Below are 18,759 nucleotides of genomic sequence, written 5' to 3' on the forward strand. Positions count from 1 at the left end.
ATAATATGACAGGCTTAGATACAGCGGCACGGCAGACAGTATAACATATGACAGGCTTAGATACAGCGGCTCAGCAGACAGTATCACATATGACAGGCTTAGATACAGCGGCTCGGCAGACAGTAGCTGTGATTCCTGTCACCTCACTGATTCTGTCTTCCATGTAAGGTCATTGGCTGCTCCGGCAGGGGGCGTTGTCTCCCCCGGATGGGGTTCCCTCAGTGTCCGCTCCGCCCCGGATACACAGGGACAGGACGGCGGCTGTAGTCCGGTATGAGGGAACCCCGCCTGCTTCACCGCCATGAAGAGCCCGGGAACCAGTGATACGGAAACCGACAAGACCGCGCTGCAGAGGCGGCCAGACAACCGTTAGTGACGAGCCTGCACAGGCTGTTATGTCTCCATGTAGCTAGAGGGAATGTGGTGGCAGAGTAGGGGACCAGACTCACAACCCCCATCATCCACTGACTGGATATCAGCTTTGTACCCCATGTCCTCTGCTCCTATCTTCAGCTAACTGCATTGTCTTCCTTTATACTCTGTAATATCTACTACTGCCTGCATTATTGTATCTGTACCCCCATCCTCCACTGCCTGCATTATTGTATCTGTACCCCCATCCTCCACTGCCTGCATCATTGTATCTGTACCCCCATCCTCCACTGCCTGCATCATTGTATCTGTACCCCCATCCTCCACTGCCTGCATCATTGTATCTGTACCCCCATCCTCCACTGCCTGCATCATTGTATCTGTACCCCCATCCTCCACTGCCTGCATCATTGTATCTGTACCCCCATCCTCCACTGCCTGCATCATTGTATCTGTACCCCCATCCTCCACTGCCTGCATCATTGTATCTGTACCCCCATCCTCCACTGCCTGCATCATTGTATCTGTACCCCCATCCTCCACTGCCTGCACCATTGTATCTGTACCCCCATCCTCCACTGCCTGCATCATTGTATCTGTACCCCCATCCTCCACTGCCTGCATCATTGTATCTGTACCCCCATCCTCCACTGCCTGCACCATCTTACCCCATTACATCCACTGACTTCACCTTTACATTTATACTCTGATCATCCACTATCACACCCCCATGATGTATAATGCCCTGGAATATTCTGCCCCCGTAGTGCCTCCATAATATTACTTACCAGTGCTGTTTGCGGCTCTCAGCCGTCTCGATGAATTGACTACATTGCACCCGCACCAAGCGCTGACAGCAGTGGTCACAGGGTGAATTGTGGAGCACATAGAACTGGTGGCTGCCCTAAATCCAGGATTGATCTGGGATGGTTGGAAGCCATGCCTATGCTCTCCACTGGCTGCACCTTCGACTTTGTTCAGACTTCAGTGTTTTGCATCAGTGCTTGACATCCAAAACCAGGAGGTGGGCTAAAACCCTGAACCTGGGCAGATCTTGGCATTATACCTTGGTGGAGGATCCACTCCTGGTTTTGGACAGCAATCACTGATGCAGAATGATGTCATGTGAATAAGGCCTATGTCACACGAGTTTTGGTCAGTACTTTCCGTCAGTGATTATGAACCAAAACCAGGAGTGGAACCTACACACAGATGAGGTATATTGGAAAGGTTTGCACCTGTCCTGGATATGGCTCCCAATCACTGATGGAAATCACTGATCAAACTCTGTGTGAACTAGTCCTAAGGCTTCATGAAGTGATCTGTGACGTTTTCCAGGAGCTTTGGCATGCATTTGAGCACTGGGGGAGATTTCTGTAGCCTGATGGGGGATTAGGTAGCATGCCACTGGTTGTACCTGATATTCTTCATCAAACACTTTCTCTCTAGAAAATTAGCTGGAAGCTTTGATAAGGCCTCATGTACACGGCCTTGCCTGTATTGCAGTCTGCAATATCCGGGCACCGACCGTGTGCAAACTTTATCACAGATGCCGACCCATTTACTTGAATGGGTCCGAAATCCGGGAGATATGGTGCGGAACGGAGGCACGGATCGGAAGCCCTACAGAGTGCCTCCGCACCGCAAAAAAGTAGTGACGGTGGTCAGTGCATGTGCATTGCGGACCACAATTTGTGGTCCACAGCGAAGGGCAACGCCGGTACGCGGTCATGTGCATGAGCCCTAAACCAGGTGCCTGCAGAAAGCTCTAAAGGGCACAACACACTTGTGTCGTTGAAGTTGGCAACGGTTTTCATTAATATAATGTGCGGTGCAATCGGCGACCTTTTCACCCTGGTGTCATTTCATGAATGCGTCTCCATTGCTCAACATGAGATGATTTGACCTGTTCCCCTCCGAGTCACTGCGCGCTCCAGTAAATAAGGTCATTTCTACACATAACTACTTGAGAATGTGGCGTGTCAGGATCCCCTGTGCACTGGATGGATTGTTGTAGACGTCTGAGACTAATATAAACGGCTAAAAGTCCTATCATATTATAGGTGATCAAGTCCAGCTGAAAGTGCCTCTCATCCAGCAGTCTTACCACTGGGATTGTGGCCTGGCATGTGCCCGCATGGTATTGCAGTAAGTAGTCCCTGGATGAACCACTTTGGGGGGATTTGGGAGTGAAGCTGATGCTGTACTGGCATATCATGTATTTATGAAGGAATCTGAGCATGCGTGATGTACATTTGATTACTTCATGTTGAAGAATGTATGCTTATTTTCGGTATAGAGCTGAGGACATGGGTTGCTAGATGGCCGCTAGCACATCCGCAATACCCAGTCCCCATAGCTCTGTGTGCTTTTATTGTGTAAAAACAACAATTTGATACATATGCAAATTACCCTGAGATGAGTCCTGTCCCTGACTCATCTCACGTACAGGACTCATCTCAGGATAATTTGCATATGTATCAAATCGTTGTGTTTTATTTCCACGATAAAAGCACACAGAGCTATGGGGACTGGGTATTGTGGATGTGCTAGCGGCCATCTAGCAACCCATGTCCTCAGCTCTATACACAAAATCCCGGTGACAGGTTCCCTTTAAATTAATAGGTGGCTTATTAAAGCGGTAAGGCCCCCTGCACACATAGCGTGCATGCTGCATATTTTCTGCATGTACCGGCCATGTAGATAAGATTTGTCAAACAACTGCAAAGAATTTTGGCAGAGAAATTGCCCTGCAGTGTGAATTTTTAAATCCACAAAATGTAAATTTCTGCTGTGGACTTTCACAGCCTCAGGTGTGTGGAAATCATATCGCCCAACGCCCGGGACATGCAGTTCCGGGCGTCGGGCAGGTAGTTTGTACCAGTAGCTTAGCCCTGCTGCGGGCAAGTAGCAGGGCTGAGATGGCTTTGTTTACCAGAGCAGTGGATCTGCGACGAGCTGGGCGTGGAGAGGCGTTCCCATGGTGATGGGGACGCTTGAAGTTAAAATATACCATCGCATTGGAGAAAACTCCGATCCGATGGTATATTCTAAACCCGAGGTGTTCCCATGGTGATGGGGACGCACCTCTGACGGGGCGCTGCCATCCGCGGCACCTGAGGGGTTAATTGCGCGGACGGCAGCTCCCTGCCTGTTCAACTCTTTTTTTTCAATTGATGTGAAAATTGGCATGAAATCTGCAGCAAAATAATAGATTTGCGGCTGAAAAAGTCCACGCAGTGTGCAGGAGGCCTTAGGCTGGAATCACATTTGAAGTATTTGAGCCAAACTGAGGAGTCAATTAAAAAAAAAGAGGAGTTTTAGACTTTTCAAGAACTGCATCAAGAACTACAAGTGCATTACCAGCACAGGCGCTATACAATGGACGGCGCTGTGCTTGGTGAGCTGCGAGGAGGCCGTGGTGCTCACCGGAGCACTGCAGTCTCTTTGAACAGCTGGGAGCCCGGAGTTAGACCCCCAGAGCAGAGATTGAGCCATCAATATGAAAATCCCAGAAAACCCTTTTAAACTTTTCCCACCTTATCCCATACACATAGCTGTCCCATTTTTAACCCTTTGGCACCATGATGGGTTGCAGAGGCTTCCGCTGAATACTGTTTGCCATCCTGGTACACTTGTCTGCCAGGGCTGGAGATTGTGCACCCAGACATTAAGTAGTAATGCGCTACTGGTACATAACTTATCAATGCTATTGAGAACACTAGAGATGAGCGAATTTCATATTTTGAAATTCGTTCACGCTTCGTTTACTGGTAAGGCTATTTTCACACTAGCGTTTTTGCGGATCCGTCATGGAACTGCAAAAACGCTTCCGTTACAATAATACAACCGCATGCATCCGTCATGAACTGATCCGATTGTATTATGTCTTCTATAGCCAGGACTGATCCGTCTTGAACACAACTGAAAGTCAATGGGGGACGGATCCGTTTTCTATTGTGCAAGATTGTGTCAGAGAAAACTGAACCGTCCCCATTGACTCACATTGTGTGCCAGGACAAATCCGTTTGGCTCCGCTTCGTCAGGCGGACAGCAAAACGATGCAGGCAGTGTTATGGTGTCCGCCTCCAGAGCGGAATGGAGACTGATCGGAGGCAAACTGATGTATTCTGAGCGGATCCTTATCCATTCAGAATGCATTGGGGCTAAACTGATCCGTTTTGGTCTGCTTTTGAGAGCCCAAGACGGATCTCGCAAACGGAAAGCCAAAACGCGAGTGTGAAAGTAGCCTAAAAGGTGAATTGCGTTATGGATTCCGTTACCACGGACTAGAACGCAATTATATGACGGAATGCATAAAGGAATGCCTTTAGAGGCATTCCGTCATAATAGAAGTCTATGGGCTGCAAAACAGATCCGTCCCATTTCCGTTATGCAGAGGAGTCCTCTAAAGGCCTTCCGTTATGCATTCCGTCATACAAATGCGTTATGGTCGTGGTAACTGAATCGATAACGCAATTCACCTTTTACCAGTAAAGGAAGTGTGAACGAATTTCATAACTGGAAATTCGCTCATCTCTATAGAACACTAAATAGAAGGAAAAATAGGATGAAGATTCTCTTAGGAGATGAAGAAATGTTAAATACATCTACACATTATAACCGCTAAAGGTTTGGTAGATGTAGCTGTAAATGACCACCAGCCTTCATTATTTCTTCTATCCTTCCTTGTAGGTACCTCAATCACCTGAATGAAGATGAGTTCCAGAAGGCAATGCGGGAGCTGCGGCTCACCAAAAGTATTTGGACCATTGACCTGGCTTACCTGATGCACCACTTTGGCGTACAGCACCAGTTCTGCACACAGACCTTGGGTGTAGACAAGGGATACAAGAACCAGGTATGACATCTGTACTTTCTGTCATCACAAAGTGATCTGTTAATATAAAGTTTCTATATCAGTTATACCCAACACTGCAGATCCTCTTGTCTGTTACTTCCTGTCTTAAATGTGTAATCGTCCAGTAAGCATTCCATGGCCAAATGTGTAGCTTCATTTTGGTCTTTTTTATGGCATTTTGGTTGCTGTATGAGTGCAATTGTGGTAAATTTTTATGAAAAAAAAAAGCTGTGAGAAGTCCTGGAAATAAACTCTTACAGTTGTTTGTGACCACAGTGGTTTCATGATGGAACATTTTACGCCCCCCTACGGTGCACAGTCATCGCTGTGACGTGAACTAGATAAATGTTGCTGGCTGATATCAGGCATGACTGCACCAATGTAAATTGCCGTCTCTAGATCTGTCAGGGTGTAAACCCTTTTGCATACACATTGCTAAATGTTGTAGATCATTTACAGGTAACCATATAAATGATTTATATTGCTTTGCTACGATGGACAGACCCGCTGATAATAGGCGTTGTTTCTCCATAGTCTTTCTACAGGAAACGTTTTGATGCAGAGGAGAACAGGGTAAACCAGCTATTTGCCCAAGCCAAAGCTCACGGTGTCAATGTAGAAAAAAGGTACATGCATTCTATTTTGAGTGATGATATCCGGATATGTCATCATTCCAGCATGTATAAACATGTCGGTAGCTAAATCGAAATCTTGAATATGCTCTTTATATCAGTGCTCCAGACTAAAAAAAATAACCAGGAGCCATTGGCTCCTAAACTAAAAAATTTAGGAGCCAAATTAAATTTTTTAGTCGCCACATTTAAAATGCATATAATTAAATAAAAAACTTGACGGAGAAGATGAGACACAGGTCACAGTAGTGAGCCAGCACTACCTTTAGAGAATACAGCACCACATACCTCTCACATCCAGGGATATCTTTTGGGGGACAAGGTGACTATAAATGGCGAATTGCGCGGTTTTGATTTTTTTTTCTATTACGGCCTTCACCAGAGCGGAAATATTTTTTAATATATCACACTTTTTCGGATGTGGCGATATGTAATATGTTTATTTTTTATTGTTTGTAAATTTTATATGTAAAATTGGGAAAGGGGGCGATTTAAAGTATTTTGGTGTTTTATTAACTTTTTTTTTTTTTACTTTTTATTTAAATAATTATTTCCTCTCTTAGGGGCTATAACCTGGATCTTTTCATCCCTTGACCTATTCACCCTGATAGAGCTGTATTAGGGTGAATAGAACTTCACACTCTCCCTGCTGCCCCGGGCTTTGTCCACACAGCAGCAGGGAGATTACCTTGGCAGCCAGGACTTCAGTAGCGTCCTGGGCTGCCATGCTAACAGATTGGAGCCCCAGCAGTGTAATCTGCCACTGCCACCAATGGAGGGGAGGGGACCCTGTGGCCACCATATAATAATGAGGGGGGGAGGCTGTGGCCACTGGTCCACCAATGATACTATTAAAGAGGACCTTTTTATGGGTCCAAAGAATATGAACTTATTAGTAGGCTGCATAGAGCGGCGCCCAGGGATCACCCTGCACTTACTATAATTCCTGGGCGCCGCTCCGTTCGCCCGCTGTGGCCCCCGATATTTTCAACATTCAGAGCAAGGAGGAGGAGGGCAGAGCTCAGAGCCAGGGAGAAAAAAAACCTCCCTGGCTCTGAGCTGCGATTGGACAGCGCTGCTGTCAGGGAGAAGGAAAGACACTGGAGTCTCCTCCTCCTTGCTCTGAATGTTGAAAATACCGGGGGCCACAGCAGGTGAACGGAGCGGCGCCCAGGAATAATAGTAAGTGCAGGGTGATTCCTGGGCGCCACTCTATGCAGCCTGCTACTAAGTTCATATTCTTTGGACCCATGAAAGGTCCTATTTAACTCATTTATACAAGTGTCGGCAGCAGTATCACAGACCCGGCCTTAATAACAGGGCATGCGATCCACTGCAATTAACCCCTCAGATGTGGCACCTGAGGGGTTAATTGTCGCGTATCGCATGCCCTGTTATTGAGGACGGGTCTGTGATACCGCTGCCTATACTTGTATTAATATGTTTTACATTCATTGGTGGCGCAGTGGCCACAGCTCCTCCCCTCCTCCATCTCCCCATTGGTGGCAGTGGCGGCCGTGTCACAGTGGGGAGGGAGGGACTCCCTCCTTCTCCACTGTGCTAGTGAAGAGAACATGGTGCGTGCCATGTTCTTTAACTGATACTAGGCTGCACAGCAGCGCGGCGGTCCAGTCGCAAATGGCGACAAGACTAAAAAGTCTTGTCGCCATCTGCAAATTTTAAGGCGCATTGGCGACCATTTTGGTCGCCATCTGGAGCCCTGTATATGCATTAACCAGCTAACTGTTTTGCCCCAGTCCAGCTCCAGCAGTGGGAAAAGTAGCTAACTGGAGGGAGGAGGGCTGCTTTAGATGCTGCTATCTCCTGAATGGTAGCAGCTAGAAACATGCAACTGGTCTTGTCTGAAGGCATTCCAAGCTTTCAGACAATACCAGAATGACAGCAATCTGTTCAGTACAGGGGAAGATATCACTGATAGAAATCGGGATGCTGTGAATGCCTCTGAAACTGAGAGTAAAAGCAGGTTTTACCCACGATTATTCACAAATCGATTTCTAACAGTGATTTCTCCTCTGTTGCTTGGACTTTAGCTGTCATTTTGGTCTTGTATGACCAGTTGCATGTTGCCAGCTGCTACCATTTAGGAGATATCACCATCTAAAGCAGACCTCCCCCTCCAGTTAGCTAAACAGTTAGGTGGTTAAAGGAGATGTCACAAGGAATGAAAGTTTACCAAGACTGGTATTTCCTACTCCGTCTAAAATTTGTGGAATAGAAATGTGCCACACCTCTTAATATATAAGGCTGCTTTCACACTACCGTTCAGAGCGGGTCCGTCTGCTGTCTGCACAGACGGATCCGCTCCTATAATGCAGACGTTTGTATCCGTTCAGAACGGATCCGTCTGCATTATAGCTTAGAAAAAATTCTAAGTGTGAAAGTAGTTCAGACGGATCCGTCCAGACTTTACATTGAAAGTCAATGGGGGACGGATCCGTTTGAAGATTGAGCCATATTGTGTCATCTTCAAACGGATCCGTCCCCATTGACTTACAAGCGGAGGCTGACTTGCTGAGCGGAGGCTGAACGCTGCCAGAATGATACATTCTGAGCGGATCCGCGTCCACTGAGAATGCATTAGGGCTGGACGGCTGCGTTCGGGGCCGCTTGTGAGAGCCTTCAAACGGAGCTCACAAGCGCAGCCCCGAACGCTAGTGTGATCTGATTTATGCCACTTTCTGGCATAAATTACAGTATATCTTTTGGGCTGCTGCTGCCCCCACACCCTTTTCCCATCAGTGAAGTTTAAATATGCAAGCATCATAATTAGCAAAAGCATAAAGCCTTTGATAAAACTGCCCTATTATGTTGATTTAAATACAGCAACAGACTATAACCCCGAGCTCTTTTTGGGGTTTGAGAAAAGGCACCCTCAAATCTCAGGCTTCGTAAAAGCTAGAGATATGGGACTGGTCTTGTTGGAAAGCTGACAGCCAGAATGGCAGTAAGATCTCCTCTACATTTGGAGATATAGCAGTTAGAAATCAGTCGGGAGTGATGGCAGCTGAAAGTGAAAGCCGGTTTCAGCTACTTTCACTCCTGACCCAGCCCTCTCCTCTTCAACTGGCTGTGATCTTGGCAGTGAGGGTGCAGACAGGTTGCAGTGCCGATTTTTACTTATTAAGCTTATGGTATTGTTCTTCTGTGCTCCAAAACAGCATTCTAAACATACCTTTATCAGCTTTTGTGCCAGTTTCTTGCAGAAAGAAAATAATAATATGCAAATTAGGCCCCAAGTGCCCAGGGGGACGTTCTGTATCCTGCATGTCACCAAGCCCACCTGTCCTAAATGTACATAGCTTCTCCCTTCTCCCTGCAATGTTATTCATCCCCCTCCATGAAATGCTGCCCAGCACCTGCGCATTACAAACGCCACTGTGGGCGTCAGCTCCACAGCTCTTTCTTCTTGCTTGACGGTGAATCCTCATTAAAAACTGGTACCATTTTGGGATTTATACAACTTCTTGATCACTTTTTATTCTTTTTTTTGGGGGGGGGGGGGGGCAACAAAGTGAACAAAAATTTTGAAGCACAGGTATTTTTTTTTTTCTGCGCTTACACCACGCTGGAAAAATATTTTTATATTTTAATTGCTCAGACATTATTGGTACAATTGGGAGTCTTTCAATTTAAAGGGAGTCTTTCACTGAGATTTCAGACGGAGAGGGGGTAATCAGATTAAACAAGGGCGGGCCAGAGGGGTGAAAGAGGAGGGGTTTGGTAAGCAAAGCGCAAAGGGGCCTGGGCACCGGCCGCATGAACGCCGCCCCTGTTCACCTTCAGAACCTAATTACCATATGTTATAAAAGTGTTTTTTGGAGCAAATCGGCGATGGACTGTAATATGAAAGGTACCATAGTAATCTGGGGAAAGTAATGGAGAACCTGATCTGAGTGGTTTGTAATGGCCATATTTGGTGAAATACTCCCTTTGCATTTTTTTTTAATTTTTTTTTTACTTTGACAGTCATTTTTAGTCCTCAACTCCAGTCCTCAGGGTCCACCTGCCGATCATGTTTTTGGGATTTCCTTAGTATTGAGCAGGTGATATAATTGGTGTCCATGCATCAGGACTCATCACAGGTATTCATTCTGTGGGATATTCCCAAATTACGGGTGCAGTGTCCAAGTACGGTAAAAGGTGCTTACCCACTTTATAGAAGACAAAAATCGGACTGCACTCCAAGCGACTCTTCAGAAAATGTGTTTTATTCACCCATATGGTGGCAAAAGCGACGTTTCGGCTCAAGCATGAGCCTTTCTTTTCGCTTTTGCCACCATATGGGTGAATAAAACACATTTTCTGAAGAGTCGCTTGGAGTGCAGTCCGATTTTTGTATATATATATATATATATATATATATATATAACAGTTTTATATATTTTGTAGCATGACTATTGGTAGGATTATGAAAAGACATGGAGGGAGACAAGTGCCAGGGATATGTGAATTGGAATCTGGTTTATTTAGGTAATCACACTGGGGCTACATGGTGGCATTGACCACAGCACAGTGTAGCGCTGCAGCATTGCAACGGATAAAAGTGAATGGTGTTGCGTAGCGACCTGTAATTCACAGCAGACCGAAAGCTGGAAGAAATAGCAGGTTTGGATTTCTTGTGACTGTTGGGTCATGAATGCACTTTCATTATTTGTGATGCTGCCATCTTTGGCAATGCAACATGTGTCGCAGACAAAGTCGCCGTGTAGCTCCAGCTTGACTCTAATTTTTGTTTTGTTTCAGTGATAAATCAACCCCCGTTGTTTTTTTTAACAATCATTGTACTCATGCCCATACCTCATCATCATACATTGAGCAGCTAGTATGAAATCAGTATGCTATAATATTGAATGTGTTTATTACAGTATTGGCATTCTGTATGTCCTCTATACTTGCAGAAGTGTAACAATACAAGAACTACAGGATCATCTTTCCCAGGGGCACGTGGCCATCGTACTGGTAAATGCGGTTCTGCTCCTGTGTGACCTCTGTCCTAGCCGTGTGAAATACTGCTGTTTTCTTCCTATTGGACAAAAGTGCTTCTGCAAAAGCAGCGAATATCAGGGCCATTTTATTGTGCTTTGTGGCTATAACAAATCCTCTGGAAGCCTTTTCTATAATAATCCTGGATATGCAGATAGTGAGTACCTCTATTTTAACTCTAATTGCGGCCCGTTACCTTGCAATATATATCTAACAGTTCCTTTTTACCTAGGGTTGTGTCGGACAAGCATCACCAACTTTGAAGAAGCCCGTAGTAGTTATGGTACAGATGAGGATATGCTCTTTATCTATGTGGACAGCTGACCTCAGAATGGAACTTGTGAAGAAGCAGATATTCCTTGTGTGCAGACCAATTTCGGCAGACCATGCACTATAGAGACATTTCTATGTATAGAGTTTGCAGTAAAAAGAAAAATATGGATGATGGGTGCATTCACTCGCCATCTAGAGAGGACACTGTCCACTACCAGAAGGACCTATACTTAGTATATTAGGCTGTGCAGTGACTTTGGTCATTGAGATGTTGGCCTTATTACATTCAGGTGAAGGTATGTTTGGACATGTCGACTATATGGTAAAAGGAAAATGTGAACACATCTCATTTAAAAATCATGGGTTTATGGAGCTGGTCCCTCATTTTGCTATTATGATAGCTTCCACTGTTCTGGGAATGCTTTCCACTAGATTTTTGAAAATAGGTGTGTATTGGCCTCCGTTCAGCTGCAAGAGCCTTAGTAAGGTCAGGCACTGGTGTTGGACAGTAAGGTTTACTGCAGAGTTTTCATCTCAGATGCTTACAATAAGGGCTCATGCACACGACCGTATGTATTTTGCGGAACAGAACAGCTGGCCCCTCATAGAACAGTACTATCCTTGTCTGTAATGCGGACAATAATAGGACATGTTCTATTTTTTTGCGAACCTATTGAAATGAATGGTTCCGCGTATGGTCTGCAAAAAAAAATGGAACTGACACGGAAAGAAAATACGTTTGTGTGCATGAGCCCTAAAGTAGAGGTCAGAGCTCTGTGTGGGCTTTGTGTCAAGTTCTTCCACCCTACACTTGGCAAACCCTTTTGTAAAGATCTTATTTTCATATTGAAACAGAAGGACTTAACTCAGTTTGCGCTACTCATCCTCTAAATCCAGATTAGTCCTCCAAACTAGCAGTTGATGGTGAATTTTTCTCATCACTCCTCCTTGCCATTGTGCGTGGTGGTCTCATGTTTGGGTTGGGGTAACACACAGTCTATGAAGCTTCTCACTAACCGTTCTAGTGCTATAGCTTCCAGACGTGGTTTGGGAATCGGTGGTGTTGCAGATGTTTGTCCTATCACTACGAGGCTCACCTTCTTCTGCTCCTAAACATTTCCACTTCACAGTTGACTAGAGCAGATCTACATACATGCAGTGTAACCTGCACTATGTTTATTCCTTGGATAATCCTACAACGGTGCTGACAAGGAGGCCATGGGCTCATCTGTGGTACGGATGTTTGGTAAATGGTAGTGGGTCATTTTTTTTACTACTTCGTCCATCTGAGGACTAGATTGCATAAATAGGAACGATGTGTATATTAGGAGAATCGACCAGTAAGGAACAGTATTGAGTAAAGGGCATTTACCTTTTGTCTCTTTGCTCCGTATTTTAAGAGCAGCGGCCAGAGGGTCATCACTAGTGAAACAAAAGCTTTTATCCACCTGTAATAGATATTTCATCAGCCAGTTCACTGCCCGAGTCTTCTCTGCTGGCACTGCCGGGCATGTATACTATTCATATCACTTTCCATTGTTCTGTGACTAGCAGTTCATGACACCTTTGCATACTGGATGAACTTGCCCCTCAACGTTTGTACCCCAGTATGCAGTGTCTTCGTTTTTATTTATTTGAATTATTCATACATTCAGCTGCAAATAAATCTTATTTTAAAGATTTCTGGTGTTTTGTTCTTATACGTACACAAACATCTATGGGAAAATTACCGGTTTCATTTTTGTCTGCATAATCATATTGTGTTCGCTGTATCAATATTTCTCACTCAAGCTGTACTACTTGTTTAGGCCCTCCACTCCTGCCCCCCATAAAAGAGGAGGGGGGGGGGACTTAAAGGGGTTGGCGAATTTAGACAGAAATTTCTCAAAATGCCAAAAAGAGTCATGTATGCTCAATGCAAGCATCTATGACTTTGTACTGCCTTCCTCCTAGCTGTTCTAGTATCAGTGGTATAAAGACCAGGCATCTGCCATGTCCATAGCCTACAGGATGGTGGCGCTTCCTTGGGTGTTGTTGGCCTCCAGTAATTTAGCACAGTTGCTCATTGGCAAGTGGATGTGTCCAGCACGTGTGCAGATACAGGCCAGTATCTGCACATGCGCCACTTGCATTCAGCTCCTGGGTAGAACTACTAGAGGCCAGGAACAGTCTTAGGAAGCAGTCACGTGAACAAGTCACATAACCACTGCCATCTTGCAGCCTATGGCCGCAGAGGATGCCCAGTCTGTATGTTTACACTGCTGATGCCGGCCGGGGGCCATCACTATCGCAGCTAGGGGACAGTACACATTTATATCTGCTTGCATGTGAGCATACATGACCATTTATGGTATTTTTAGAAAGTCTAAATTGGCCAACTCGACAATAGAAGTGACCAGGAGCATACATCTGTTTACCATGAAGAAGGGGTAATAAGGCACAAGCTGACGTCTCTGCCAGAAGCTTATCTCCTGCAGTACCAAGGAATCGGGCATGCAATATCCCTGATCCTTCCTTCAACTGACATCCGCCTACTGGGGAGAGGTGGCCAGTCCCACATGGTTTAATTCCCTTACAATGGATTGTCCAACTGTAAAAAAAAATAAAAAATATTTGTTTAAAAGGGTAAGAATGGCCTAAAAAAATTTAAAAAAAAGTCAGCTCACCGATTCCCCTCAGTCCCTACTTCCTGGTCCTTCTTGACAATGTGACAGTTCAGCTCATCACTGAGAGGGGTCAATGTTGCCCCCAGTGTTTGGCTTTGTGGTCACATTTCTTGTTTATTCTTCCTTTAGGTTTTTGTGTAAAATGTTTTTATTACTTATTTCTCACTGGGTGCGACAAGTGCACAAAGGTAGCTGCTTATGTTTCTCGCCCATATTCCTTGGGGGACACAGGAAACCATGGGTATAGCTCTGCTCCCTAGGAGGCGTGACACTAAGCGAAAGCTGTAAGCCCCTCCTCCATCAGCTATACCCTTCAGCCTGGAGAAGAGACTGCCAGTTTTTGCTTAGTGTCCAAGGAGGCAAGACACCCCCTGCTTATGCAGGGTTGTTATCCTATGATTTTTATTTTTTACGTATTTGTTATTTTTAACTCGGTTTTTTTCTACCTACAGGGACAACAGAGGCGCATTGGACCCCTCTGTTTCTCCCGGGGTTGAGTTGCGCCAGTGCCGGTAATTCCGCACTGCCGCCTCCCCCACAGAAGACAAGGTGGACCAGGGCAGCCTCGCTCCCCTGCGTCCCGCCAGCTCAGGGTCGCCCGCACGCCAAGTCCCTCCCCCGGCTTCCTGCCACCGCGGTGCCAGGAGCTGAAGGGGCGACCCCCGCTGGATGGACTGAGGGCGAAGACAGCGTATGGTGAGAGTGGCTGCTCCAGCCTCCCCTTCCTCCCTCCCACCGCTGCTACCAACATGGCCACTGTTACATGACCACTACTACACCCCCCGCCCCCCCCCCCCCCCCCCCCCCCGCATATCGGGACGTTACCGGGCATAGTGGAGGGCAGTCTATCTGGGCAGGTCCTAGAACGCTGCCTTACAGGGGACGGCTGCAGACATGCAAGCCGTCTGCTACATCTAGGCGCGGTGGGAGCCGTTTTTCCTGGCATGAACGGTGCCATGTCATGGCCGGCACTTCAACATCCTTGGGGGTTAAAATCATTTTGCCGCGCGCGCGGCTCTGCTCGGCTTCAGCGCGGCAGAGGGGGGGCGGAGCTTCCTTACACATTCAGCTCCGTGCTGCTGCGCTCCGCTACTTCCGGGTTCATCTCTCTGCCGTGCGATACTGAAGCCTTTCAGCTCCGTGCTGCTGCCTCTCCTCCACAGCCTCCTCAGTCTGTTCCCCTTACAGCTGCCGCTTGTATCATCGGGTCTGGTAGGACTGTTTAACCCCCTCCGTGCCACAGTACTGTTGCTTTAAAGTGCAACATCTTTCCACCATGTCAGACCCTTCTGCAGCCGCCAAGCCATGGTACCATGCCTGTACCGCTTGTAGGGAACCCTTTCCCCGGGGGCAGTCTGATCCGCACTGTACTGCATGCCGAGCTCCACCGCAGCCTCAGTCGCCCGCTGTGTCGCTCCCTGCTTCCTCTGACCCGCCTGACTGGGCTAGATCCCTGTCCCAGGCCGTGGAAAGCCTCACTCATGTCGTGGGCCGCCTAATAGACAGGCCACCTACCCCGCAGGACGCCACTCTGACTGTCGCGCCCTCCGGGTCCACTGCTTCTGCCGCTGCAGCGGGTTCATCCTCTCCTAGTGACCCCTCCCGAGCTAGGCACTCTCAGAAGCGTATTAGAGTAGAGCGAGCCTCCTCCTCGGATGCCTCCCTCTCCCCGCCACGCGTGCGCACCCAGACGAGCCTCTCCTCTCCAAAGGATTCGCTCTCTGAAGGTGAATTGGCGGCTTCAGATTTGGAAATGGACTCGGCCCTGCCGTCCAAGCTAGCCTCAGCGATGGGTCAACTCATCTCTGATATACGTGACACCTTTAAGGTGCAGGATGACCCCCCTAGCTCGGACGCAGCTAGCGTCTCCTTTATCAGACCCAGGCAGGCCTCAAAAGTCTTTCCAATCCACTCTGATTTCTCCTCCGTGGTGTCTAAGGCTTGGGCTCGCCCGGACGCCCGTTTTGTCAACCCAAAGAAGCTGGACATTTGCTATCCTTTTCCAGCCGATGTCGTGGCCACCTGGTCTTCCCCACCCAAGGTAGACCCCCCTGTGGCCCGGCTGTCAAAGAACACGGCCATCCCTGTTCCCGACGGGTCCTCTCTTCAGTCAGCGGAGGACCGTCGCATGGAGACCCTGTCCAAGGGCATTTTTGCTGCCTCCGGTTCTGCCCTCAGACCGGTTTTTGCCTCTGCTTGGGCAGGGAAAGCAATCTCTGCTTGGGGTACGCAGCTGGAACAGGAGTTGGACTCGGACATCCCCATCCAGGACCTACGTTCCTTGGCCCAGCTTATTATTCGGGCCGGGAATTTTGTCTGTGAGGCCTCCCTTGATGCGGGAGCCCTTATTGCGCGCTCCTCCGCCCTGGCAGTTGCCGTCAGGAGGGAGCTCTGGCTGAAGGTCTGGAAAGCGGACGCTGCCTCCAAACGTTCCTTGGCGGGGCTACCGTTTGCGGGTTCCCGCCTCTTCGGGGTCCGCTTAGACGAACTTATTTCAGAGGCCACGGGTGGTAAAAGCACCCATCTTCCTCAACCCTAAGCCAGGGGCGCCCCCCGCGGACGCCCTGGTGCGTCTCGTTTTCGGTCCTCCCGCAGGGCCTCTGGGGCTCCCACCACAGCTGCCGCTTCGGCTCCTCCCCAGGACAAGCGTAGGAAGCCGTTTTTTTCGGGCGCAGCCCTCCTGGCGCAAGCCGCAGGCTGCCCGCACACCCGCAGCAAAACAGTCCTCTGCCTGAAGGCGCGCCCCCACCCACCCGGGTGGGGGGCCGGCTCCTCCTTTTCAAGGACGTCTGGATGGCTCACGTCTCCGACGCCTGGGCCCTCGAAATTGTGTCCTCCGGATACAAAATCGAATTTGCATCCTTCCCTCCGGATCGGTTCTTTCGCTCCCGCCCCACGCGAGACCCGAAAGACGCGGCCGCGTTCTCCGCGGCCGTTCAAGCTTTATTGGACAGGGGGGTGATTACCCCCGTTCCTCTAGAGGAAAGATTCCAAGGGTTCTACTCGAACCTCTTTGTAGTTCCCAAGAAGGGAGGTTCGGTGCGGCCCATTTTGGACCTCAAAAAGCTCAACCGTTTTCTCCTCCTTCGACGGTTTCGGATGGAGTCCCTCCGCTCCGCGGTGGCTTCCCTGGAGCAGGGAGATTTCATGTCTTCCATCGATATACAGGATGCCTACCTCCATGTTCCGGTAGCCCAGTGTCACCATCGCTTCCTTCGATTCGCCGTGGGGGACCTCCACTTCCAATTTGTCGCCCTTCCCTTTGGACTGGCAACAGCCCCCCGGGTGTTCACCAAGGTCCTGGCCCCGGTTTTAGCCTTACTCCGTTCCAGGGGTGTTTTTCTGCTACCGTACTTGGACGATATCCTCATCAAGGCTCCGTCCCTTTCTCAAGCGGTTGCCAGCGTGGATCTCACTCTAGAGACTCTGGCGAGGTTTGGTTGGGTCATCAACTTCCCCAAGTCCTCCCTTCCCCCCTCCAGACAACTGGTCTTCCTGGGGATGCTTTTAGACACGGGAGCGGCGGAGGTACGTCTTCCCTCGGAAAAACGTCTGATCCTCCGTGGGGCGGTTCGGGGTCTCCTTCTCCACCGTCGACCGTCCTTCCGCTTCTGCATGCGGGTATTGGGGCAGATGGTTGCCTGCTTCGAGGCGATCCCATTTGCGCAGTTTCACTCCCGCCCTCTCCAACGGGCGATCCTCTCCTCCTGGGACAAATCGCCGCAGTCTCTGGATCATCCCTTCCATCTGTCGCCTCCGGTGCGGTCATCTCTCCGCTGGTGGTTACAGTCCCCTCTTCTGGGCAGGTCCTTTCTGCCACTCAACTGGTTGGTGGTTACAACCGATGCCAGTCTCTCGGGCTGGGGAGGCGTGTTTCCTCCCCGATCCGTCCAGGGCATTTGGTCTCCATCGGAGTCCAAACTCTCGATCAATGTCCTGGAACTGAGAGCGGCCCTTCTGTCTCTACGACACTGGACTCATCTGCTGAAGGGTCATCCAGTTCGTGTACAATCAGACAACGCCACGGCCGTGGCGTACATAAACCACCAGGGGGGCACTCGCAGCGCTGCAGCGATGCGGGAGGTCACCAGCATTCTCCGTTGGGCGGAAGCCCACGTCCCGGCCCTATCTGCAATTTTTATTCCAGGGGTGGACAATTGGGCGGCGGACTTCCTCAATCGCACCACCGTCGACCCCGGCGAGTGGTCTCTTCACCCGGAGGTATTCGAGGCCATTTGCCTTCGTTGGGGCATTCCGGACGTGGACCTCATGGCCTCAAAATTCAATCACAAGGTCCCCGCCTATCTGTCCAGGGCCAGGGATCCGGGAGCTTGCGGAGCCGACGCCCTCGTTCTTCCTTGGCGAGGCTTCGCGCGCCCATACATATTCCCTCCCATCCCTCTCCTGCCCAAGGTCCTTCGGAAGATCGCGGCGGAAGGCGTCTCGGTGATTCTGGTCGCTCCGGACTGGCCCCGCCGGTCTTGGTATGCCGACCTCATGCTGCTCCTGGCAGACGCGCCCTGGCCACTGCCCGCCAGGGAAGATCTTCTCTCTCAGGGACCGATCTTCCACCCGCGTTTAGGGTCCCTACGTTTGACGGCGTGGTTGTTGAGACCACCGTCCTGACACGTAGGGGTTTTTCTGCGGATGTCGTCCGCACCATGATCCGCGCCCGTAAGCCGTCCTCTTCTAGGATCTATTATAGGACCTGGAGGACTTTTTTGGGGTTCTGTGCCGATCTGGGGATTCCTCCGCTCCGCTTTTCTCTCCCCACCGTTTTGTCCTTCCTGCAGAGCGGACTGGCCCAAGGTCTAGGCCTTAGTTCTTTGAAGGGTCAGGTATCTGCGCTGTCCATTTTGTTTCAGCGCCCACTGGCCCCCCTTGGTCCTGTCAAGACCTTCCTTCAGGGCGTGGCTCACGCGGTTCCCCCGTATCGCCCTCCGGTACCGCC

The 18,759-nt window shown here is 49.0% G+C and overlaps 1 protein-coding gene across 1 annotated transcript; it reads left to right on the plus strand.

The window, feature by feature from the left end:
• The first annotated feature begins 247 nt into the window (after positions 1 to 247).
• On the plus strand, positions 248 to 11,512 carry GUCD1 (guanylyl cyclase domain containing 1). The gene is made up of 6 exons (XM_040416417.1): positions 248 to 368; positions 2,436 to 2,520; positions 5,068 to 5,233; positions 5,768 to 5,859; positions 10,785 to 11,026; positions 11,102 to 11,512. The coding sequence occupies exons 1-6, from the start codon at positions 302 to 304 to the stop codon at positions 11,191 to 11,193; spliced, it is 744 nt and encodes a 247-aa protein (XP_040272351.1). The 5' UTR covers positions 248 to 301; the 3' UTR covers positions 11,194 to 11,512.
• Positions 11,513 to 18,759: the final 7,247 nt, after the last annotated feature.

This window comes from Bufo bufo, chromosome 2 (genome assembly GCF_905171765.1).
Source record: "Bufo bufo chromosome 2, aBufBuf1.1, whole genome shotgun sequence".
NCBI lineage: Eukaryota > Metazoa > Chordata > Amphibia > Anura > Bufonidae > Bufo > Bufo bufo.